This window comes from Prosopis cineraria, unplaced genomic scaffold (genome assembly GCF_029017545.1).
Source record: "Prosopis cineraria cultivar Desert tree isolate PC_DT_omini unplaced genomic scaffold, ASM2901754v1 PC1564, whole genome shotgun sequence".
NCBI classification, from domain to species: Eukaryota; Viridiplantae; Streptophyta; class Magnoliopsida; order Fabales; family Fabaceae; genus Prosopis; species Prosopis cineraria.
This window is the reverse complement of record NW_026556889.1, coordinates 1-26,337: the sequence shown is the minus strand read 5'-3', so window position 1 is coordinate 26,337 and position 26,337 is coordinate 1. Positions and strand designations below refer to the sequence as shown.

General features: G+C 32.3%; 2 protein-coding genes and 1 pseudogene across 2 annotated transcripts; 1 reads left to right on the top strand and 2 right to left on the bottom strand.

The window, feature by feature from the left end:
- Positions 1-4,290: 4,290 nt before the first annotated feature.
- On the bottom strand, positions 4,291-6,427 carry LOC129300389 (sugar transport protein MST4-like). The gene is made up of 2 exons (XM_054938952.1): positions 5,445-6,427; positions 4,291-5,329 (listed from the first exon to the last, which is right to left on the bottom strand). Exons 1-2 carry the CDS (start codon positions 6,026-6,028, stop codon positions 4,405-4,407), a joined length of 1,509 nt encoding a protein of 502 aa, XP_054794927.1. The 5' UTR covers positions 6,029-6,427; the 3' UTR covers positions 4,291-4,404.
- Positions 6,428-13,951: 7,524 nt separating this feature from the next.
- LOC129300387 (uncharacterized) lies at positions 13,952-16,581 on the top strand. Its single transcript, XM_054938951.1, has 6 exons — positions 13,952-14,060; positions 14,849-14,899; positions 14,993-15,058; positions 15,168-15,264; positions 15,353-15,390; positions 16,218-16,581. Exons 1-6 carry the CDS (start codon positions 13,952-13,954, stop codon positions 16,313-16,315), a joined length of 459 nt encoding a protein of 152 aa, XP_054794926.1. The 3' UTR covers positions 16,316-16,581.
- Positions 16,582-24,353: 7,772 nt separating this feature from the next.
- On the bottom strand, positions 24,354-25,215 carry LOC129300388 (photosystem I reaction center subunit II, chloroplastic-like; annotated as a pseudogene).
- Between the last annotated feature and the right edge of the window lie 1,122 nt (positions 25,216-26,337).

Sequence of the window (26,337 nt, the reverse complement as noted above, 5' to 3'; positions counted from 1 at the left end):
CAACTTTAAAGATTTTCCTTCTCACCATCTTGCCATTTTTCTCACCATTAGTAGGCCTCATATTATATTTTTTTATTATAAAATTTTGAGTTGAGGAGTAAAAATGACCGTTCAAATAAAAGTTGAGGGACAGAAATAACCCGTAACTTGATAAAAAATATTAAAAAATAGTGAGATCCATTGATGATAACGAATGTTAAGTATTTTTAATGTCAGGGTGCTGATAGAGGGGAATCTTCAAAATTAAGGGACAAAATTAATTCATAATTGAGTTTAGGGGCATTTGTAACTTTTTATATATAATTGAGGGACAAAAATGATTCTTAACCTTTATTCTTTTATCCTAAACTAGATTTTATTAGTCGTATGATGCACATCATATTAATTCTCATTTTTGTTTAAGGTGAATAAAAATAATATTTTAATGGGTTTATTTTTAAAAAAATGGATAAATATCTATAAAATTTTATTTGAGAGATGTAAAAAAATAAAAAAAGTAATTAAAAAATTTCTAACCACAATTCTCTATTTTTCTAAAATTGAAGTCATTAAAATTTAAAATCTCACCTCCCAATTATTTTCTTTGATCAAAATAAATCATAAAAAATTAATAGAAGCTAAATTATGAGTAAATATTAATTTTTTAATTTTATAAAAATAATAGTTTATTGAAAGTGTGAAATAAAATTGTACACGTAGTTATAGATTAATAACTATAATAATAAAATTTAATTACATACTTTTATTTCCTTAGCATATTTGTGATTAAAAAATATAAATAAACAATAATTTGTTTTATCATAAAATTTATTATCCCATAGATAATCAAATATAGATAAAAATTTATTTTAACCTATGAATTGTTATATCCATGAAAATTAAAATTTTAAAACAGATAATAATAAAAAACATTCTAGAACATATATCTTATTTTATATATATTTTTTAAATTGTATGACATCATGTGCATATAAAAAAAGAAAAAAATATAACTTTATATCTCTGTATTTTTTTTATATTTTAGGTCCCTATTGCAGGGACTCAAAGTTATGTTTTCTTTAAAAAATATAAACATTTTTTATATGTGACCTTACATAAATTAAAATCTAACAAAAAATTCTATTTAAAAATTTATTGCTTGTAAATATAAATGATCACTTATTTTATTTAAATATTTCTTATCCTTGTGCATATAAAAAATGAAAATAACACAATTTTTATATGGTTATTTAACTAACTCAAATTGGAGTATTATTGAGCACAATTTAAATAGTTTTTCTGAAAATAATTTTTACATTCACACATTTTTTATTATATAATTGTTCACCTTTTCATCAACTTATTTTTATTATATAACTTGTCATTTTGTATATATTAAAAACATGGGTGACATATTTTATAAACAAAATTTATTCCCCTTACATTTTGTTATTAAAATTTAAAATTTAAAAATTAAATTATAATATATATAAACAAAAATTATGTTAAAATACTATCACTCAATGTAGATTATAACTCATTCTACTTTATAATTTATTACCTAATGCATATTTAAAAAGGAATGATAAAATTTACTTCAATAATAATTTAGCCTCTTAAGTAGACTTGACTTTTTATAATTTGTGAACATTAATTAATAATTTTATTATAAGTTTTCAATTTACATTTTTATTACATGTTTTGATATTTATCATTTACAACTACTTTTATGATAAAAAAAATTAGATAGTCTTATATGACAAAATATCTTACAACCATTCAGTTAAATTGAACAATTATTATCATACTGTATGTGACACTCATTAAGTGATAAGATTTATTTTAATTATTAAATCCAAATCTGATGTATCTCACAAAAAACTATAGTTCTATCATAATTTATGAACAAATTTTACTATATATTTCATCGATTTTGAGATATAAAAATTTTTTCATATCGTTTGTTGTTATTTTTCTAAGCAAAAAAATAATTTTCAAAATGGATTTATGACATCTTTTCTTAATTACTGATAGTATCACTAAATTAGAAAAAAAAGTAAAAGGTTAATCACAAGCAAGTCTTAATCTAAACTTTTTAGTTTCAGACATTATCACTAGGATTAACTAATTTTTTAAACCATGTAAATTGATTAAAATTTACTTATATATAAAAGCAAACGGGAATAAATTGATTGATTTAAATAATAAAATATTCCATTTTTAATTTATTATTTAAATTTGTATATTATATACAATTAATTATCTTATCCATATACAAAATACAAGTAACAAATAATAAATCTCCTACACTTACCCAAAAAAAAATTGATTTCATACATATTATTTTTTTATGAGTCTTATATTTGCAAGCATTTTTTACTATAGGTTTCACACTCATTTTTTTCAATTCTTATTATAAGTTTTGTGTAAACTCTTATTATACAAAAATAAAAAGAAAAGAAAAAAGAAAAAACCATAATACTGTTCGTCCAATTATAGATGAACGATCTATGATATGCACTTTACAATATATATGACTAGATTTTCACACGGGCTATGGTGCTTTTAGAATGCTATATTCATTTTGTTCATGGTGATAAATTATATTGTATATATAAAATTAGTTGGATTCAGTGATTTAGTTTTTTTATATATAATATTTTATATATCATGTACGTCAATACTATATTAATTGTCAATATCAATGTCAAAAATGAGATGTAAAGCAACTTTAATATTTTAAAATAAAATTTAATTTTTTAAATAGTTGGATCACTATAAAACTATTGTGATTTATCTCGAATTTGAATTTGCTACATGATTTAAATCTACTCATTCAACAACTATATTTATAGAACTAATGTTTCTTTTTTTAAACTCACATCAAATGTTTTTGTTGACAATTTAAATATTTTTTTATTTAAATGGTGATTGAAACATCTATTATTTAAAGTAATTGTCGGATAACCATTTTAAATTTTAAATTTGTAGAGTTAAATTTTTATAATATGTGAAAATTAAATTTATAATTTTATTATAAATTCTCTATTTATATTTTTAATAAAATAGTAATCACAAATACATTTTAATTCAAATTTTTAAATTATATATATAATTATTATGATTAATTATTTTTTTAAACTGTACAAATTGATCAAAATTTGCTCATATATAAAAGCAAACTGAAAAAAGTTGATTGACTTAAATAATAAAATATTTTATTTTATAATTTATTTTTAAAATTTATAGGTTATATTTAATTAATTATTTTATACGTTAATGAAATACAAGCAACAAATGATAAGTCTCTTACATTTACAAAAAAAAAAAAAAATCTCATACATATTATTTTTTTCACGAGTCTCATACCTAAAAGCATCTTTACTGTAGATCCCATACCTATTTTTCCAATTTTTATTGTGGGTTTCACATGAACTATTAAATTAAAAAAATATCACTGTTCATTCAACCATAGATAAACAGTGCCATGATGCAATTTACTATACATAGATTAAATAAGCTTAAAGAGATCAGATTGGTAGCATTATAAAATTTATATATTCAATAAATTGATAAAAGGTCGTTGGTCTATGTTGATAATAATAAATATAATGTCACTTGGATGTTATATATGCATACACACATAGATATATTAATAAATGGATCCCGCCATATAATTTAACAATAGTGAATGCGATGGATGGCAAACATCCAATGAATATGAGGTGCCCCTCCATCCATCTTCGAACATCAATCGCCAAAAGGCAAAAGCAATGAGAAAAGCAATTCAAACGGCAAATCACGTTCCCAAATAAGCGGCTGAAAACAAAAAACTTAAAGGGTCAGAGATGCACATACAGGTGATTGCGTATGTTACATATTCTACGTTAAACTATTTTCTGGAACAACATCAATTAGACACGCTACGGGTCTATAACCAGACGATGAGATTTGACATAACAACAAATATTGTATTATTTTTACAAATTGTTTATTACGCTTCACAGAAAAAAGTTCGCGCGACACCTTATTATATGTTTCATTTATTTATTATTTATTACTATAGTTTAGGGTTTAGGGTTTAAATTCACCATATTTTTCATTCATTATTTGAATTGGATATCTTGACTTCGCATGATGAAATGAATTATCCAGTGAGTCAAAATAAACAAACTAAAAGAAAGGTACCAAACTAGTCTGGTTTCCATGAACAGCGAAACACGCAAGAGGAGAGCAGAAATGCGAAATGTGACGAAGAAAAAGAACGCGACAAAACGATTCCTTTTGTTTTTTTTTTTTAAATTTCGGGTAAACTCATAACGAAAGTCGATCACAAATAAAACCTCTATGCATGAAAACACCTAGCAGAAACTAATTAATTATCATCTGAAAGCAGGAGGAAGGTAATTATTGACTGGTGCAGGATCAGTCGCCGTCCTCATACGACTTCCAGAACCAGTGCTGGCTCCACACCCTTTCAGTCATCTCTTCGATGGGTTTGTTCTTAGTCTCCGGGATGAAGAATATGGTGAACAGCGTCATGACCACGATCCAGGCCGAGAAGAACAAGAAGATGGCGAACTTCATGGTGCAGAGCATGGATAAGAAGGACTGCGCTATTATGAAAGTGAAGAGCATGTTAGCGAACACCGTGACGCTCTGCCCGGCTGACCTGGTCTCCAGAGGGAATATCTCGCTGGGAATGAGCCACCCCAGCGGGCCCCACGACCAGGCGAAGGCTCCGACGAAGGCGCACAAGAGCACCACCACCAGTATGGCCAACCCACTTGATAACTTGTCGGAGTGATCCGAAACCTTCAGACCGAGCAGTATGGCCACGGCCACCTGAGATAGCAACATCTGGGCGCAGGCCTCCAGAAGTAACACTCTACGTCCGAGCTTGTCCACCAGGGACACAGACACTAGGGTACACAGCACGTTCACCAACCCCGTGATGACAGCCGAGTACAGAGAAGCGTCGCTCTCGAATCCCAAGGTGCTGAACAGCACGGGTGCGTAGAACATGATGGCGTTGATCCCCGTGAACTGTTGGAACACCTGCAATAAGAGGGAAATGACCGGCATGGGGCGGTTCTTACGCTTCAAGAGTTTGCTCCAGGGGTTCTTTATCTGTTTAGCTTTATTGCTAGCCTCCACCAGCTCGTTGTACTCCGGATCCACGTTCTCCACCCCGCGAATTTTTTTCAGCACCGCCTTCCCTTTTTCCAGCTTTCCCCTCTCTATCAGACTGTTTGGTGTGTCATCCACCATCATCGCTCCCAGAGTTAGCATCAGTGCGGGTACTGCCGCCAAGCCCAACGATATCCTCCACCCGTATCCTCCTTTGATCCTGCATCATAACACCCGTAAATTCCTCCCTTCATTATCAATGTGTACGTGTGTGTGATTGATTGGCTTATTATATCACTCTGCGTGTGAGTAACATGAATATAGACAGGGCATACTTGGCGGTGAACCAATTGATAAGATTTGCAATGAGAATGCCAATGGTGACGTTGAGCTGGAAAAGGATGTTGAGGGCTCCCCGAATTCTGGTGGGTGCGATCTCGGAGAGGAAGACAGGGACGGCTTGGTTGCCGAAGCCGACTCCAATCCCAAGAAGGATCCTGCCGACGATGAGCATTTCGATGTTGATGGCGGCAGCGTTGATCACTGCTCCCACGATGAAGATGACGCCGCCCATAAACATGGTGAGCTTGCGGCCGACCTTACGGTTGATGCTGCCGGCGAACATGGTGGCCACCAAGGCCGCAAGGTAGAGAGAAGACGTGAAGAGCTGGAGGTATTGGTTGTCGTATTTGCAGTAGTTGCTGTTTTGGCCCGTCTTTTCTGCGATGGTTCTTTCGTATACGGCATGAAAAAACTTTTTCAGAAAACTCGGCATCGATGTCACACCACCCGATATGCCTACGTCGTAACCGAACATGAGCCCGCCGGTCGCCGCCATCACGCATGAAATGATCACCGATGAGGTGATCTTTGCCTCAAATTCACCCCCCGGCGCGCCTGAGAATCCCCCGGCCACCATATTGCTTTACTTGCGGCTGAACTGTGTTCACTGAGAATGGAATTGATTATCAAATGCGTGCTCTGTCCAGACTTTCTTCTCTCGCTCTCGCTCTCTCCCCTTCTGCCAAGCTAAGGGAAGGTAATAAATAATGATGGTGCTTGTACGAGGTTGTTGTTTTCGGTTTTGCCCGTGTGGTTCAGCAGAGACTGGTTATAACAAATGCGAGAAAGCCCGGAGAGCGGGTTCTGGGAGATGGTAACCGCCGACGGCGACGGGGAGAGCGAAGTGAAGAAGTGGAAGTGAGTATGGAGTGAGAAGCTAAGTGAGGAGTGTATAAATATGATAAATTATGGTTTGGATTTATTTAATTAGTTGAGATATGCATGGAATCTTGTTTTGGGAATCAATGGCTGACGTTTTTCCTTTGACTCACTGCAGCAAATTAATTCCCTGTCATCCCGCATTTTTGGATCAACAACTCAATCCTTTGCAAGCACAAACCACTTCTTCTTCCGACAACTCATGTTTTTATTTCATGAATTTGACTTATTCTCTTGCGAGCTTGGTCCATCTGGATATATATCATTTATTCTCACCGAGCAAATTACAAATAAGCTAAGCAACCATATATCAGAAACTCTCGCGTCTTTATCCAACTAAGGATTGCGAATCTGCGATATGTGCGCGCGTGCGCGCACAATGATTCAAAAAATAAAACAAGGTGAAATCAAAATTGACACAGCAGAAAACTAGTGCTCCTATATAAATTTAAACATCTCGTGTTTAATCAGAAGCTTGAATCTACTTTCACAAATATAATATATGGAATAGTTGTAACTGCTAAAGAATAAATAAGGCATCAGTTCCCGTAATGGCTTCATGCAGCAAGTTTGAAATTTTTTGTCCAGAAAACTATTCCGTGAACCTACAAGTGAGTCCCTGAAAATATCAAGAGTTATGTAAAAAGAGATAAAATGGTGTGTAATGATATTCTTCAGTGGTTTTGTTGTCAAAGGCTGAGAAAATGGTCGAGACGTACGTGTTTCATGACTTTATCTGTTATATATAATTCACAGTATTTTATAAAGTATAAATTATATACCTGGTAATTCTTTAAATGATTAATGACAATGTGATATAATAAAAACATTCTTATCATAAAATTATCATTTTATTTCAAACATTAAACTAAAAAATATAACATGTCCTTATCTTTATATTTAAAATATTCTAAAAATTTTCTATAAAAAAAATAATATATTTTTATTACAAAAAATAACATATTCTTTTTTTTTGTATAAAAAAAAAAATTCTAAAGTGAAAAGCTCGTGATTGGGCTTGTCGCAAAGGCCCATCAGCCACCTAGCCTATTCTTGGAGGAGGCCCATACGCTGTGTGCTCAAGGATCCAATAGACTGTTTGGTTTCTGGTTTTTTTTTTGAAAAAATTAAAATTCGTTTGAATAAATATTTTAAATTTAATTATTCTTAAAAATTTTCTCATTTTTATTTTTAAAATAATAGAATAGAAACATCTTGAAACAAAATAATAGTTCCCATGAGCTACTGTTACTGCATTCATTCTATTCTCGGAATTTGCCTTTCAAAGACTATCGCTAATATGAACTGAAACAATAGTTGATTCTAAGGGCCTGAATGTTTGTGTTCCATTTTTTTTATTTAAAAATTGTTTTATAGTAAAGCTTTAAAATTATTTAAAAAAACAAAAAATCTATTTAATTATATTAATCTAAAAACAATTTTAAAGTTAAAAAGTTACTTGATAGCAATAGTTCCCGGAGGTTAATAGTAATGGCTTATAATAATGATTTCTATAAGGCAACTATATTTTTCAGTAACTAAATGTAATGTATTTTAAAAATAAAAAATAAAATAAAAATAGTTTTAAGATGTTTCTATCTTTTATTTTAAAAATAAAACAGATTTAAAAACAATTAAAATTAAGTTGTTCATCCAAACAATTTTTTTTATTTCTTTACCTTTAAAAACGAAAAAAAAAACAGAAAAGTCCTAAAAAAATCATTCTGCGTGTTTTGTTTTGAATAAAAAGACCACGAGCACAATGCAACTAACAACAAAAATACAAAATTACGTAATATCGGAAAGCACAAGGTTGATGCACCCTATCCGGGGATCACTGGGAATAGCTGCACCGAGAAAATGAGAGACCTTCTCGTGGATCAACGAGACACGGTAATAGCATAGCCCTTCCCTTACACCCTTTTTCTTCAAGCTTGATGTTGCCTTTGTATTCCAAGAACTGATGGTGAATTAAAGGGCTTGGTGATCCAAGAAGAAGAACGAATGGGCCCAAATGTGTATAGAGCCTATAATGCCAAATTTTGGTAAATGGAGAATGAAGTTGTAAACTTGTAACTAAGATTTGGTCATGTTTAATATCATTCGAGGCCAAGGCAATAGTTTTTAGGAAAAATTACTCAAAAACACCTAACCAACACATCTATTGCCAAAAAGGCCATAGTAGATAAATGACTTAAATGCCCTTAATGGTAAAAAAAAAGAACAAGGTCCTTTATTGTCAATATGTTACACAAAGTCTTTTAGTGATGATTTATTGTAAACTAAAGCACAAGTTCCTTTAATGTTAATATGTCACATAAGGCCCTCCAGTAACTATGTGTCTGTACCTAATGTGTACCTATGAAAGTTTTTTGCATATAACAAAAAAGTTTTGCATATGACAAAAGAAACATTGTCAAGTAATAGAGAAATACTGAAATAGCGAGAGGGCGACAAGAGAAGCCGAGTCTCTAACCAAGGGCATCACTTTGTGGGCACTTTGAAGGTGATTTAAGATCAGTTCTCACCTAGATATGTCTTCCTCATCCCTCCCTCTCCCCTCTACATAATTTTTAGCTGGGTTATAGAGTTGGAAGAGCAAGATTTTGGACCTAAGGCTAAGGGTCCAAACTCATTAGTTCTACTGGGACTAATAGGAGTTCTTTAACATTTCCAAACCTAGTTTTGAGGATTAAGAAGGTTGTGAGTTTAGATCTAAAGTTTTTGACAAACCCTAACCACTTTTAGTAAGATTTTGCATTGTTGGATGACACATAAGTTGTTACTTAAGCTAATAGGAGTTAAATAAAGTTAATAAACTCATTGAATGTGAGTTTGGATTTGTTGTTAGGAAATTTGGTTGTTAAAGTATGAGTTTAGGAGTTGGAAATGGTAATTATGTAGTTGATTAGTGATTATGATCATTATTACTTGTAGATTAATATTGTGGCACATTGTTTAAGCTCATTACATGCTCAAGAAGCAAATTTTTAAAGGTAACCTTTAAGTTCTCAAATGTTAGAGGTAACTTGGGTAATTTTATGTCTTATTATTGCATGTTAGATTAGTTATGGTATTGTAAATATGAATATTATGCTTTCTATTCAAATAAACTCATTTATTATTTTAAAAAATGAATTACAAGTGTGGCCTTTTTGCATCAATTAAGACAAATGATTTTGAAAATGCTATTATATTCTTAAATGATTGGATATGAAAAATTAGGATAATATATACATGCTTGTGCTAGCTTGATTATGCTAAGGATTATTAGTATGTATGGTAATGATTTAATTGATGTTGCATGATCATATTTTAGGCAGGAGGTTACCTTAAGACAAGTTAGTATTTAATTTTCATGTGGAATATAACCAATATCATGTGTAGCCTTGGTGACTTAGTTTTAGGGTTGGGTCTTCCTAAATCTTGCCAAGAAATATATGTGAACATAGGTTGCCTAGATCCTTGCCCTTAACCTCCCCATTGCTGGGTGAATGGTAAGACTTGTAACACTCCAATGATTTTAAGAATGGGAGAATTTGTGGTTTGAAAGTAAGTACAGCCTTTTGGCTGGGTAGCTCCTCATGATTGTTGAGTTTGGATTCATCTATTCATACGAACTCGATCCTATTAAATTGTCAGCCTATGAATTCATTTGGCTATATATAGATAAGATAAGGAGTGTTTGAGTGTTTGATTATGCATCGATGATATCATGTGACATGACATTGATCTATATGCTTGAACAAACTTTAAATGCATATTTGTATGCCTTAATTAATTTGACTTGCATGTAGATGATTTAAAGTTATGTTGTTTTCTAAGTGACTGTACTTACTCCTATTCTATATTTTACAAGCACTAATTCCAAAAAAAAAAGAATAAGGGAAAATCATTGAGGTATAGGAATTTGTGATTCTTATAGTATGCTTCTTTCTTTTGATTTTATATATGCAATTGATGATGAAAAATTGCCAACTAGGATAATCTTTTTTGGTACTTGCACCGCTTGATGGTATATGTGTCTTTTTGGTTGTATTTAGTGTCCTAGGCTTTGTTGAATGAGCTATAAATGTGTAAATAAGGTCTAAATACTGGTGCAAGTATATATCTATATTATTTTAATAGATGTATGAGATAATATTAGAGAATTTAAACTAGTTTACCTCCCTTATGATTTTGATAATTTTGAGATTGATGTAAGTTGTGGTGCATTATACAAGTAGTCTTAAGTCCATGAGGTTTGGTCTAGGTTTTTGTTTAGGCTCTTGGCACTTTAAGTTGGCCTTAGACTCCCTTGAGTTTTTAAAAGTATGAAAAAGGAGTGGTTTGGTTATGGGTGTCCAACCTTTTGTACATTATATTTTAGAAATGAAACTAACATTATTAGTTAGTTTAATGATTGAGTTTTCTGTGACCACTTAGATCACTTTGAATAGACATCCAATAGAGACTCAAGGTGTATTGAAAGTTTACTCCTAGTGCTATGTTTTGACCATAATTATGTTGTCATGTCTGTGCAATTTGCCTTACCACAGTGTACAAGATAGAGGAGGCTCGTCGTAGTGCATTGTAGTGTTGGTCGCGGGGAATAACCTCAATATCATCAAGCACAGCGAACACATTATGGACTGTAGTAGATGACTCTGATTTTTAGAAAATTGGTTTTTAAAATATTGTTTTCAATCATTTCAATTATATATGAATATCTCATGATTCTATACATATTTAAAACTTTGAGTTATGCCTGTTTGGCCTTGAATTATCTTGGAAATACTTGTTCTACCTAGGGTCCCAAATATTTGTGAAATTATACTCTATTAATGATAAGTTCCAAACTTTTATAGTATACAAGTAATTATTAATTAGTTTTAATCTTTTCAACTGTAGTAGAATTTTTTTCTTACCGTAATAGGATACATGTATATATACTTTTGTTAATTTATATTTGCAAGTTTAATTCCAATAACCATAGTTGACCTTTAATTTTGGTCCTTTTCTTTTCTATTATAATTAGCTCTTCTAACTGTAGTTAAGCTCTATTTATCATGGTAAGGTAACTAGGGTAGTTAAATCCTATTTATTATGGTAATATATGTTATTATTGTTAAATTTGTGGAGCAAATTAGGTGATTTTACAATATGTAAGAAAGTGTTGCATATGAAGGAAGAAACATTGCATATCCAAGAAAAAATTTGTACATGAGAGACAGTGTTGCATATGATGGGAGATTGTCACATATGTTGGAGAGTGTTGCATATGACAGAAGAAGTGTTACATATCATGGAAGAAATATGCATTCATGAGAGAGTGTTGCATATGATGGAAGAAGTATTGCATATCGTGCAAGAAATTTGCATCTACAAGAGAGTGTTGCATATGATGGGAGAGTCTTACATATGACAAAAAATGTGTTGCATTTAGCTAAAGCATCATTGCATATGAATTTGCAAATGTTGTAAGCACTCACCATATTGTTTTTCATGATATTTTTTATGCATGTTCAAATAAGAGCACATTTTTCATTTAAACCATTCACAATATCTTGAAAAACAAGGTTTGCGATTTTAGCATAGCCTCTGTTTGATAATATTTTCATGATAAGTTCATGAATATTTTGAAAACAATATTCTTATTCTAAATGGATATTCTTCACTTTTTATGATAATGATTTAAGATATTCTGAAAATTTATTAATTTTTTTTATAAAAACACAAATGGATATTATGAAAACAATAATGAATATTCTCAATGATCATTATTATTACATGTAAATATTAATCACACCAACTTAATTAAACCATAAAAACATAATTGAATACTAAGAAATTTATTTATCAATAAATAATACTATGTTCTTACATTACAAGATATTACATCCCTTGAAAAAAAAACACACACACACACAAACACACAAACTTAAATGCAATGCAATTACTTCAAAGAAGCACCCAAAAAAAAAGTATGACAAACAATGAACTTTTACTTTTGCATTATTTCCTTCATTGATGCTCAACTTGCTCCTTTCCAATCCAATTTTCTTGAACAAAACAATTGAGGGGCATTTATTTTTTACTTTTCTATTATAAATTGCAGCAGCAAGAAACTTCATTATTATTTTTGTTGTAGCTAGATTTAAACTGAAAGCAAGTAAAGGCATTTTTAACATATGTAAGTGAACATAGAAATTGGTAAATTCGATCTTGAAGTCTAAGAATATGATGCATTTGCATATGCATTTTAATAGGTAAATTCGATGTCAAAGTATAAAATTGGTAGATCTTATACTAATTTTAATAGGACACAAATGTGAAATGTATGAGTATAACAAAAGGGTAGTAGATGGCCTAAAAGATAAACTCTTCAAAGTAAAAGGCAGTGTTAAAGCAAAGATTGATGATCATATTCAGTAGCCTACTAAGAATTGTGAAGCAACAAACCACAAACAAACTTATGCATGTATTCAAATTTGATGCATCAAGATCAAGAAGAACAAATATATCAATGTCTACAAATTGACAATTCAAACTTGAAGGGCTAGCCATTAGCCAAGATTAGGTTGTACTACTAACTTTATTGCAATCCACTAACATTTAGCAGCATGATGAAAAGTAGAAAACCACAAACACACCCATGCATGTGAAGCCATTTCCTACGGTTATAGTTACTCTCAAATTTTGCAACTTCTTTCATGAAACTGTAAAATCAGTCATGGCACTCCAAAAATTTATAACTTATCATACTTAGGATGTCAAACACAAGCTAGAACAATTTCAACTCATCTAACAAATTAAAAGGCTACTGATGTCACACACATGCACTATATAATGGATAACAAGCAGGGCAACAGGCAAAAGGTATGATGGATGTAAATTGCAGAGCTGGATTCTCAAGAGTAAACATCAAATCTCAAAATAATGCTCATATATAAGAAGAAACTAGTCATTTAGTCAATACACCACTACATTTACACTCTATAATCAAGCAATGCATTTACATAAGTTTAATCTGGTATTTTCATCCAATCTTTCTTATATGCAAGAATGGAATCCTCTGAAGAAATAGACTAGATCCTAGATCATTTAAGATACGAATGTGAATGCGTAATTTCTAAGAAAAATGTTCCCTTATGAAACATGATGTACACTACTTAAGAAAATGGTTTCAATATCAAGAAAAATTGTTGATTTAAAAAAATAAAAAGATAAAATTGCCATACCCAAGGGACATGGAACGAATTCTTCACGAAAGATCTTATGATTTAACAGGGCACCACAAGAATTGCCACACCCAAATCTAAGTCATCACCACACAGCTCGAAACTTGGTGAATTGTAATCCAAGCGTGAATCTAATGAATTTTTCACAAATCCATCCAACAATCCGATATCCCAATGTTGAATCAAGCTATTGCCATCGATCCTCATTGGGGAACTCATTGCAAAACTAAAAAAGAAACTTCTACTACATGAAACGAGTCCTTGGAATGTTGAAGCAGTGATCTAATATCTTTGTCATAAGGATCTACTAAATTTGCTTGGCGAAAGGGATAAGGAGTTGCTCAATTCCTTCAATTTTGACAAAGGACCTAATTCCTCATCGCCACAAGCAAAGCTCAATAATGACCTTCAACATCCACGAGGAGAATAAGCAAGAGAGGCCACTCATTCCTGGTTCATGGGATGTGGACGTAGCTGTGGAAGACGACAATGGCAAAGTGACAAATCCAAGTAAAAATTGTTCTATGTAGCAATGCACGTAGTGGGGGCATTTTAGTCATTTAACTATCATTCTTTATCCCTCTCAAGGACCTGAGTCTTATACAAATTTCATGTCTTTAAGACAATAAATTTGTTGGTCAAGTTTTTCTTCAGCAATTTTTTCTACTTTTTTATCATGTAAATACATAAATGATAAATAATCAGGCATGCTACTGACCAATAACATATATAAAAGACAAGTTAGTTACATTATTGAGGATGCCTCTCTTGTCATTAGTCTGGCTTGGTGCCTCTTTTTTTATCACTGGAGACTTGACGCTGAACCACACTCTTCAATCTCTGTTGCATTCAATCCCCATCACCATCAAAACCTTTGATATTCATGCTTTTGTCATTTTAAAAATATCTCAATTTGGCCATGCTTAATATCTTTTCTTTTTACCTAAAATACTATATATCATAAAAAAAATTAAAGTAATATCTAGTAGTGATTAAAAAAAGAAAAGGAAAAAACAGGCAAGATCCTATATATCCTATCAAATAAGCACATCTGAATTCAGAAAGGCAATTTAGGCCCAAAAAAATTTCAGAAAGGCAAAAACGGTAATGAGAATTGTCGGTGCATTCAATTATGCCAATTAATTAGCTCAGCGGGTACCAATAATTGATAATGGCTAGTTATGCATTTGTGACTTGGAATCTAAATTTTGGCTTCCCAATTTTACCCCTACAGTTAATGCACCTTCCCTCACTCCTGGTCAGCACGTCACCGCCCTCTTTCCTTTAAATTCACCTTCCATCCCTCTCCTTTCTATCTCCTTCTTCTCCCTTCGACTGCATCATTTTTGGTAACTCTTTCTCACTCCTTCCCTGCATCTCTTTATTTTCATATATGCACTACAAACGAATCGTTTGCTTAATCATTTTTGGAAATTAAGCAGATTTGGATAACACTCTATATCCCACCGTTACTGGAATTGGTGAAGCTCTCAAGAAACATATTGAAGGTTTAATTCTTTCTTTCTTTCTTTCTTTACTTTAGTTACCAATTACGCATAATACATTACTTGACAATCTACACATTTTATTATGTGTGACCGTTTAATTCGCATGCAGTTTTCCTGGTGGAAAAATGTGGATTCCCTCGGAGCAAAGCTTCGGGCCTTCACACTAACTTTTCAGAACATACGGAAGCACCCTCACTAGTTTACGAGTATATAATATTATCTCCTCTCTTCATCCATCTCACCTTTTGCATTTATCTCCCACTCTTGTACTCAATTTTATTTCTTTTCTTCCAGGCACTGGGCTATGACATCACTGTCGAAGATTACCACAGGTGATTACTACCCCATCTCAACATTCTTTTACTTCTTCATTCTTTTTCCGAGATGAATTCCTCATTTCCTCCAAAAACAAAAAAAACAAAAAACAAAAAACAAAAAAGAATTCTTTTACTCGAACAATGTAATGGGAAATTAATTTTGTTATTTTTCTCCCAATCTTGAACCACTAGTTTCGTGCACGGAAGGTTACCTTACGAGTCCATCAAACCTGACATTCAGCTGCACAGCCTCCTTCGCAGCATCAAATAAAGAAAACTTATATTTTTTTAAATGTAAGTTTCGTTCTCGTCTTCTTCTAAGCGATTGAACCCCAACCCTCAGGGGGAAAATGTTTCAGATATTCACAAATTTGGATACATTTCACGCGATGAAGGTGCTGAATCAGCTCAGGATTTGCGAGTGCTTTCAGCAAATCATATGCTTCGAGACCATGAACCCGAACCTCTGCAAGTCGACACAACTCGATGAGTTCCCCGTCCTCCAAAAGCCGTCGCCGGAGGCCATGGAGATCACACTCCGTGCTACCAAAGTAGATCCTCATCATACGGTAAAGATGAGATAAATCATGCTAATTAATCAACGCACAAAATTTAAAAATTTGTTATAAGATTCTTCAATGTATCATTTAGGTTAAATAATGGAATATGCGGCTATTTCTAGATGACAACGCGGTTAACATTGCAGCGAGAAAGCAATGGGCCTCCACACTGTTCTGGTAATTAAAAAAAGTATATGGTCTATAATGGTGCCACCTGTATGCAGCTTCACAGTTATTACTAGTAATATTAATTAATAGTAAGGGGTTGATTATTTTCCGAAGGTTGGGAAGAGAATGAAAAGCAAAGAAGCAGATTATGCAGTGGAGTGTGTGAACTAACCGGCACGGGTGCTTCCAAAAATATGGGGATGCCAATCTGACGGTCAAGATCAAAGGACAGCCGCAACTGCTAAGGGCGAATTCAATTCTATCATCACTGCAACAACCGCAGCTGTTGGAGCTTGAAACGACAAAACAGCTTGGGTGTGATGTTCACGGGAATAAAAATGTGTATAATTATATAACAATATTGTGCGTATGCTCTAATGTTCACAATAAAAATGTAAATAGAATGAACAAAAAAAGTTGTAATAATTCAGGTGTGTTTGCATATGGTTTTCATCGTGCGAATGTATCTGTGAATAACATACATACAAATTGGGTTCGATTTAACAAAGACCGAGATAATTAAACTAATTGTTTAGGTTGGTTGGATGGGAATGAGCCAATAGGGAGACACTCTAGAAGCTTCATTTGCTTCATAATTAAAGATGAAATATATGGAATATAATCTCATAGGATGTGTTGCAGCTATCTGGAATCTGAATTTTAAAATGAGATTGGAGGCCCCATTTGGCTATGCAATGCTTGATTGTTTACTCCTTTCATCTTTATATATAAAATATTTTTAACTTAAATCACACAAATTAATAACAATTAATTATTTAATTAAAGCACAGCAACATTTTAATTTTACTTCTAATTATTATATTATAAATATAAATAATTTTTTTAATAAATTATTGAGAGTGTTTATTTTTCTCTCTTTTCTATTTAAAAAGAATATAATGGTTCATTCATTAAAAATATATTTACAATCTCTTATATTTAGAGACAAAAATAGATTTTAAAATTTAAAAAATCTCTTATATATAAAGATGGAAGGAGTAATTCATAATTTAATTGATTTGGGGCAAGCTAATTGCACAATGCCTTATGCACTAGAGATCACTTCTTGTTGCTCTCCTAGTGCCAGGCTTCATTTTCGTTAGTTTAATGCGTGATGCATTTAAAACTATGGTCCGGTTTGGTTATATATTAAAAAGAATGGAATGAATTGAAAAAAATAAAAAAATAAGATGATCAAAAAGGATAGATGAGCACATTCATGAAGATGATAAGTAATTTAGTTTATAGAATTTAGAATCATAATTCATAAAATTTTTAGAGAGTATGATAATTCTTGCATTTGTAATATATATTAATAAATTTTATCATGCTTTTTATGAAAGAAAGGTAATTTAGTTCATTTTTATCTTTTTTTTTTCAATACATTTCATACTAATAATCAAACGCTCCCTATAATTTGTCTAATATTCCCTTGACTCTTTTTTATAAGTCATTTTTTATTAAACTTATTAATACCAATGTAAAAAAAAAAAGGAATAAACGCATGTAAAATTTTAAAAATGCTCCTATGTAAAAAAAATCAAAAAGTAATATCATATTACTTTTCTCTCTTATAAAAAGTAATTTTAGAAATACACTTTAGATATAACTTAAAAAATTTAAAACAAAATTAAATTCAAAAAATAAATTTGAGTTAAGATCAATAATTAAAGAGCTCCCTAGAAATTTTAATCCCATTTTATACTTTACAATTCAATTTCTTCTTGTTATTGCATTTTAATTTAACTTTATAATCAAGGATTTAAATTAGATTATGTATTCATTGATTATAAAACCCGTAATCTAACTATATTGTGATGTCTCAAGCAAATCCTAATCTAATTATGTGTAAACCTCAAAAGGTTACCTAAAACTATCCTTGAGTATTTTTATATCTCAAGCTTAAATTATATTAAATCCAATCCTAAGTTATTTAATACGTGATTTATTTGAGATTTCCTTATGTTGAAGGTAAAAACCAAGATTCAAACATACACTAAAATTGGCCACCAATAGTATGAGAACAAAAACAAATCTTATTAAGCATTAAATCATTCATCAAAATAGATAATTAAAGAAAAATTTATCTACAAAATATTAAAGGTTCATGGAATCCCAAAAGATAAAAAAAAAAAACTAGCCTCTATTTCCTCTAAACATGTAAAATAATTAAAAAACAACACACAGAGTTAAAGACATAGAGTAGAAGAAGAAGAGAATCCAGACAAAATTCTTTGAGGACACTCCACAATGACTTTTTAATCTTTAATCTAAACTTTTGGTCAAAAAAAAATCTTTAATCTAACCTCCAAACTTTTGATTGATATTCAAGAATTGCCTTTCCAGTTTCAAATCTAAACTTGCATATTTTAGAAGTCTGCTAGGGTTTTAGTTATAACTTTTTCGCACCTCGTTGGCATCTAATTTTTGTTTAATTTCATCTAATTTTATAAAATATTGTTTAATTCCGTAAATCGGCTTCTACCATGTGTTTTCCCTTACGTCTGTGCGTGGTCGAGCTCTTCCCTATGTCCACGCATGGATGAACGGCACAGAGCCTATCTTTATGACCCCTTCCATGCATGGTCGAGTGTTGTGCCCTGTTAAGCATTATGTTCACTTATGGTCGTATGTTCTTCATGCAATATCCGCATGCAGATGAACGTCCAAGTGATGATTTCCTCATGCTCAATTATGTCAGACAACTTTTTTTTTTCACTTGCTCGCGAGCAGGCAACTCTTTTTGAACTTATTTCTTGAGCTTTAATTTAGTACTTCACATTTTTTACTTTATATATAAAAATATATGTTCTTTTTGCTTCTTTTTTTTTGAAAATGTCTAAAAATTCATCGAGTAAGGTATTTTATTTAAATTTATATTAATTTACATATAATTTAGTAAATAAAAAAGAAGAATATATGTATGTGTATATATATATATATATATATATTAATTTATGTAAAACACGAACTTATCAACATTAAAATTAGATCATTCATTAATAAAATCCTCATATCAACAGTAATATTTGATCACACATTATATGAGTTGTATATGAAATTTTTACCAATTGGACTTACTTTTTTTAGTTATTGTTTAGGAAAACTAAAAGGTGGTCATGAGGTGTGCTAGAGATGTGGGGTCTCAAAAGGATGGAAGAACTTGACTTCTAATCAAACACGAGAAACCCAAGCTCCCTTATCACAATTCACCTAGATGTGAGAATATGAAGTGAAGAAAATTAATGTAGATATAGAAAAACAAAGATACATTAATTAAAGAAAGAGGTGGCAAGGTTATGCTGGCTGTACAATGAAAAATAAAAACTAAAACTACATGATAAAAGAAAAAATAAAATAAAGTAGCAAACACAAAATCTAAGACTGATAGTTTATTGATGTTGATGATACTTATTGAGAGAGAGTTTCTTTATTTATAGATGATCCTAACTTGATGTCAAGCCCCATAATCGTCAGTTTCCTTAAATTTATGAACCACTTTCTCCATCATGGTTACTCATCATGGGTGGAGTGTGGATGATCTTGACTTAGTAGCTAAAGCTTCATAAATATTTTTTAATTATTTTAAAACCAATTGAGTTGAGTTGAGCCTAAGCCTTCAAATTCATAATTTGGGTGCAAACAATACCCCTGCATACAAATTGGCCGAAGCCTTCATAGACCAATTTTGTATGGATATTTCCATTGACCCCACTTTCAATTATTGCTTGAGTAATATGTCTTACAGGACTGACTTATTCCCGTTCTGATTGATGGTTGATCTGGTACTTTATTTGAAGGACACTCTTGTGGTTGAGGATTAGGGACCATGTGGCCTAGCTTAGGATCAAGTTTTTTAAGGTTTGGGACCTCAAGAACTAGTTTTAGAATTGACCCTTCAAGTTTTTAAACTTTAAAAATTAATTCTGTAAAATTTAGTTACTGCAGGGCTTAACCTTGTAACTTTTGCCCTGCGGAAAGAGCCCTTTGGAAGAGAGCTCCTTTAGAAAGGGCTCTTGCAAAGATCACCTTCCTAACTGTGGCCCTTGTGGCTCCTTTGGTGCTGGCTAAAGCCAATAATTTGAGCAGGCCAGGCTTATTCGAGTCTGGTTCAATTCGGGCCAGGCTTGTTCGAATCGAACTTAAAGAATCCTACTCTTTTTAAAAAACCTATATAGCCATGTTCGGCCCTAATGTCTTTGGGTTTATTCGGGCTGGCCCGAATACCCAAAACTTTTTTAAAAAATATTTTTTTATTTTTTAAATTAATTTTAATTTTTAAATAATTTTATTAAGTATAAAATATTATTTTAACTTGAAAGGAATAAAAAAATAATAACTTATTAACTTTATAGTTAATTACTTAAGTAACTCTGTTATTATTTTATTGTATTATGTGCTATTTATTCATGAATGTTTCCTTTACTTATAAATTAATGTTTTATTTGTTTAAATATTGCCCTTATCATGGTTATATAAAAATATTTATATATTTTAATTGAATTATATTATTTTAATTATGATCAAGTTACTCTCAATTTAACTACGATTAAACCACTAATTTAAAATCATTGCCCTGATTAACTCAAAGTTTTTAATAACTATTAGATAAATTGTACTTTTTATTTTTAAAAATATGAGAAAAATAGCCATCACTGTATTATATAAAACAAAATCATTTAGTTATGGGTAAAACATTATTTTTTAAATTTTTTTAATCTTTTATATTGTTTAAGCCCTATATACAAAGAGTATTTACTTTAGTTTATTCTTAATTTTTAACGAAGTCTGGCATGGATGATAATTAAATAATTATTTAAAAATATTATTTTATTTATTATGTTTGTTTAGTAGTAGAGCCAAAAATTCATACATGCCCAAATTTTATTTTTAAAATTATTTTTAATTTAAAATTAATTATTTTTTTATAAAAAATATAAAATATAATTTTTTGGACAAGAAAATGATGTATATGACTCAAATTTTTTTTGAAAAAATTGAATCTTAAAATATAAAAATAAATATTAAAATATATTTTAATTATTATTTTAAGATATTTTATTTAATTAAAAATAATAAAAATATAAATATTTTTATTTTTATAAAATAAATATAGTAATATACTCAGATATATAATATTTTAGAATAAAATGATATAAAACTTTAAAAATAATTAATATTTATTATATTATATATTTTTTAAAAATTTATTTTTTTCTATTCGGGTATTTGGGCCAAGCCTGAACCTGATCGGGCTTGGCCTGAATTTTCTCAGCCTATTCGGGCTACCCGAATAGGCCCGAATAATAAAAAAATTATTATTTTTTTGGGCTTGGGTCTAAATTTTTAGGGCTGGTTCAGGCTAACCCATCAGGCTTGGCCCAAATTATCAACTATAGTGTTGGCTCTTGTAGCTTCAATCCCTCTAATGTTGGCCCTAGTGGCTCCGACCCCTCTGGCGCTGGCCCCAATTGCTTTGACCCTTATGGCACTGGCCTTTGTGGCTCTGGCCCCTCTGGAGTTTGCCTCAATAGCTTTGGCCTTTGTGATGCTAGCCCTTGTGGCTCTGGCCTTTCTGACGCTGGCCCTATTGGCTCTGGCCCTTGTGGCTCCATTAGCCCTTGTGATCGAATGGGCCCCCCATTGAATTAGACTCATCATTTATCCTTTAAGGGATGTTTTAGCGATCCTTATTATTGATCTTCTGGTCGAACGGCACATTGGGAGATTACCCTTCGAATCCATCTATTCTTTGAAGGTGCGAGTCAATTGGAACTTGCTCCTGCAACAGTCTAGGCAGCATAGCAAAGATGTTCCTTAGCCTATCTTTCAGAGTTTGCAATAGAGCTCTTTGCTTCTCGTTAGCTCGTACTTCACATTCTGCTTGTGCAGCCACGTCCTCTGAGTCATAAACTCAAGTCTATTCTTTCCAACAACATATTGATCTTTACTGTTCTCGGCATTTCGTTCACATATGTCCCACTAGGCATGCATAAAATTGTTCGGCAAAAATAAAAAGGGGGGTCGCAAGGCGTGCCAAAGACACGGAGTCTCAAAAGAATGGAAGAACTTGACCTCTAATCAAATGCAAAAAATTCGGGCTCCCTTACCACAATTCACTCGAATGTGAGAATGCGAAGTGAAAAAAATTAACATAGATGTAGAAAAGCAAAGATAAATTAATTAAAAAAAGAGATGGCAAGGCTATGCTGGTTGCACAATAAAAAAATAAAGACTAAAACTATATGATAAAAGGAAAAATAAAATAAAGTAGCAGACACGAAGTCTGAGATTATAGTTTGTTGATATTGATGATGCTTGTTGAGAAATGACTTCTCTATTTATAGACAATCCTAACTTGATATTCAAACCCCATGATCGCCAGGTCCTTGAATTTAGGAACCACTTCTTCTATCATAGTTACTCATCATGGGTGGAATGTGGATGATCTTGACTTAATAGCTAAGGCTTTGTAAATATTTTTTTAATTATTTTAAAACCAATTGAGTTAAGTTGAGCTTGGACTTTCAAATTCATAATTTAGGTGCAAACAATTATATTGAGATTTCTTTTTACGGTACCTTGTTTTCACAAGACAAGAGAATTTGGCCCTCCAATCTGATACGGAATTATCGTAGCTTAATAAAAAAATTGGACTAATTATTTGTAAACATCTTTGGATAAATAATGTGTAATATGAATGACTTAGGGAAAAATCTATAATTAAAATGGGTCTACTTTGTACACATCATCACTATCAATTTTTGAATAGTGCAGCTTTTTAAATATTTTTTATGGATATGTTGATATTCATTTAAACTCCTAAACAATAGTTAGTTAATTCTTTATAAAATGCGACTGTGACTGGTTAATTAAAATTGTGAAACTGACGTTGTAATATAAAATAATATTTAAATAATTAAATGTATGAAAACAACGTTCCCTTCAATCACATACCTAGTTATAGCATAGAGGGGACAAGTGCCCCGCCGAAAAAATAAATAAATAAATAAATACTTTGTTCAAGTTTATACATATATAAATAGGTCTCAAGTTTAACAATTTGAGTCCTAATGTCCTCTCAAAATGTGTGCGTGCGTGTGTGTGTGTCGGCCTCATGTTATAAAATTTCAGAGCCCGTTATTGCTCCCTCTTTTCCTAAAGGCGCAGGGCTCGTTGGATGGTTTGTTTAGTTAAAAGTGAGAAAATACAATCTCCTTTTCTCTTATATTTATTTTTTCCCTAAACCATCCTTGCAATTTGATTATATATGATGTAGTATCAATTATGTATATTGATAATGCTTTAACGTAAATAATTAAAAGATAGGACATTTAAAAAAATTATCTAGTATCTTACAAAAATAACAAACTTACCTAATTTCTTTAGTCTAATTTTCTTAACATATAAATAAATTAATTGACTAACAGTGTTTATGTTGAGTAAGTCCCTCTTAAATAAAGTCAAATGTTCAAATGTTTTAGGTAAGAAAATATATTGGGAGAGCTACCTTTATTAGATATAACAATAATACAATACTCAAATTTAATTCAATAATATCATAAATTAAATTTTTAACAAATCATAGATATCTCATAAAATCTTGTGAAAAAATGCCAGGAAAAACAACAAGAAGAGATCAGGAATTTGGAATTCAGTGAATGACGCAAATCCACGCATTCAATAAACATCTCAATTACCGTCATTAAATTGTATTGATATTTAAAAATTATTGAGATATTTTTTTTCTAAAATTTTAAAACAATACTCAAGACCATAATAACTCCTCACTTACATTATCCTTCAAAAACTAGAAATTTAATACTCACTGCGTATTACACGATAAAATAATTTCTAACAGGCCGTTCAACTGAACGATATTTAACATGTGCCATGAGACATTCATTCACATTGAATTTGAATGAGTCCCACTAAATCCAAAGATCGGATGGTGGAGAGTGGAGGTGGAGGGAACAATGGTTTATCTCTCCCTCTTTCCCCCTTTTTCTATGTGACTCGCAGTTAGCATTCAACCATGATTAGATTTGAATTTATACAATCGTTTTTCTTCCAAAAAGAAAAATCGTTTTAACCTGGAAAATGGTAGTTCGACGAGCGAACTCAGCACTCCAAATCGCTTGCCTTCAAAGTGAATTTTAATTATAATTTATAACTTTTCGATCCAAAAAAGGGCGAAGTCGTGGAAGAACCCGGACTAATAATGTGTGGTTTCAATAACGCGCTACAGGATTGGTGAAGGAGCTAAGACAAATTAATATTGCAATATAAGGTTGTGACAGGAGAAAGTAGCAAAATACAGATACAATTACAGAGCCAAGCAGCGCGGAGATGTTGGTGAAAACAGAGCTCACAAATCATAGACTTGCTTACCAGTGAACTTGACCTCGATAGGGCTAACATTCTTGCCAATAGACCTATAGTTCTGGCCAACTCCTTGGCGTCCAGGGTTGACCTTCTCAGGGTACACCCCGTCCTTAGGGTGCAGATACTGCACCTCCCCGTTAGGAACACCCTGTAGAACTGATACTTGATCTTGTACTTTGACCTCAGCCTCGTCCCCAGAGCCAAGCACTGCTCCTTCCTGGCCAGCTTCAGCAGGTTCGGACCCTGCCTCATGATGGCCGCTCCGCCCGTGGGCATCTCAAAGATCTGTTCTTTCGGAGAATCCCATGTGATCACGTAGAACTCCTCCACCTGGGCCTTCCGCAGCAGCCCCCCCGTGCTCCCTCCGAAGATCGGAGACGGAGTGTTGGGGTCCAGTTCCGGCGGGGTGAACCCCACGGGTGCTTCTGCCTCCTTGGTTACAGGGGCGGCCTCTGTTTTCTCCTCCGCCGCCCTGATCACCGTGCTTGATCTGGCTGTTGAGGCTGTGAAATTGAGGGGCTTGAAGGAGAAGGGCAGGGCGGATTGGTTCTTCAAAGAAGAGAGCGTGGAGGAAGAGATGGGCGGGGTGAAGAGGGAAGCTTGGGTCGCCATGGCCATGGAGGATTCGCAGGACACGAGACAGGGGGGGTGTGGGTGAGTGAGTAATTTGGGAGATCAACAAGGAACAAGAGCTGCGGATGAACAAGAGAGATTTTGAGTGGGAGTGGATAAGGTGATATTGGTTTGGACCAATCAGAAGGTGTGATTTTGATTTTGTGGCACTCTTCACCCGCAGTTCCCACCACTTCTTTTTCCTATTTCGTGGCGCTCTAATTTCCCAATATCCACAATTCCACCCTTATAGAATCTAATTCCGGTTGCCAAACCCATCAAAAATTGAAGCCGAATTTTTGGTAATTGGAGTTTTTAATTTTAAGCATTTAAACTTTCATTTCTATGGTATTTATGGTTAAGAAATATTGCCAAAACTTTAAAATTTGTTCGTTTGAGAAAACCTTCAAACATTTATGTATTGTGTGTGTGTTTTATGTAATGTATAAAATTAATTTTTAAAATACACCTTATGTCTAGAATCTTTAAATTTTTGTATATCTCTATATTTATATGAGAAACAAAGATGCCTGCACAATTGTTAAAACCGAACACTACAAAGCAGCAAAATTTAGTTATTTTTTCTTTTTAATTTAATACCATGCTTACAGTTGCACTGAGGTGAGGGAGGAAATGGGAAACCTGTTGAGGAGGAAAAGATATCCGGGGTTATTTTTCCCTAAGAAACATGCCAGCTGGGATATCATGGGGCATCAACATGAACTCATTATCCTAGACAAAACCTAAGGCCCTCTTTGATATGCAATATTGGAAGGTTGGGACTGAAATTGTGCTAAAGTATCCCCACCTTTTACATCTTTGGTATGGGACATTTATCAATACTTGAGATTATTTAGTCCCACCTAGGTGGGAATATTGAAACTAACCACCCCCACTAGTATTGTTCAATCTCACTAAACTTAATCTTGGAATCGATTATTTTAAGCTAAAATGCTCTCATCCTCTATTCCTCATCTCTCCCCCTCTTCTTTCCACTCAGTCAAGCATCAACCTCGACATCGACCTCTCCTCCACCGACACTGCTTGAAAAATTGAAGAGATTGAAGATGAGATTTGGAGAAGATTTCGATGGTCTCTCAATCTTGCTATATAAATTTCATAATGTCGGAGATCAAAGATTTCATAACGTCGCTTGAAGCGTCTTCGCCATCCATTTCTGCATTTTTTCAGCTTGTTGCCCTTATATGTTTTGTCCCACCCGCTAATTGCCTTACTT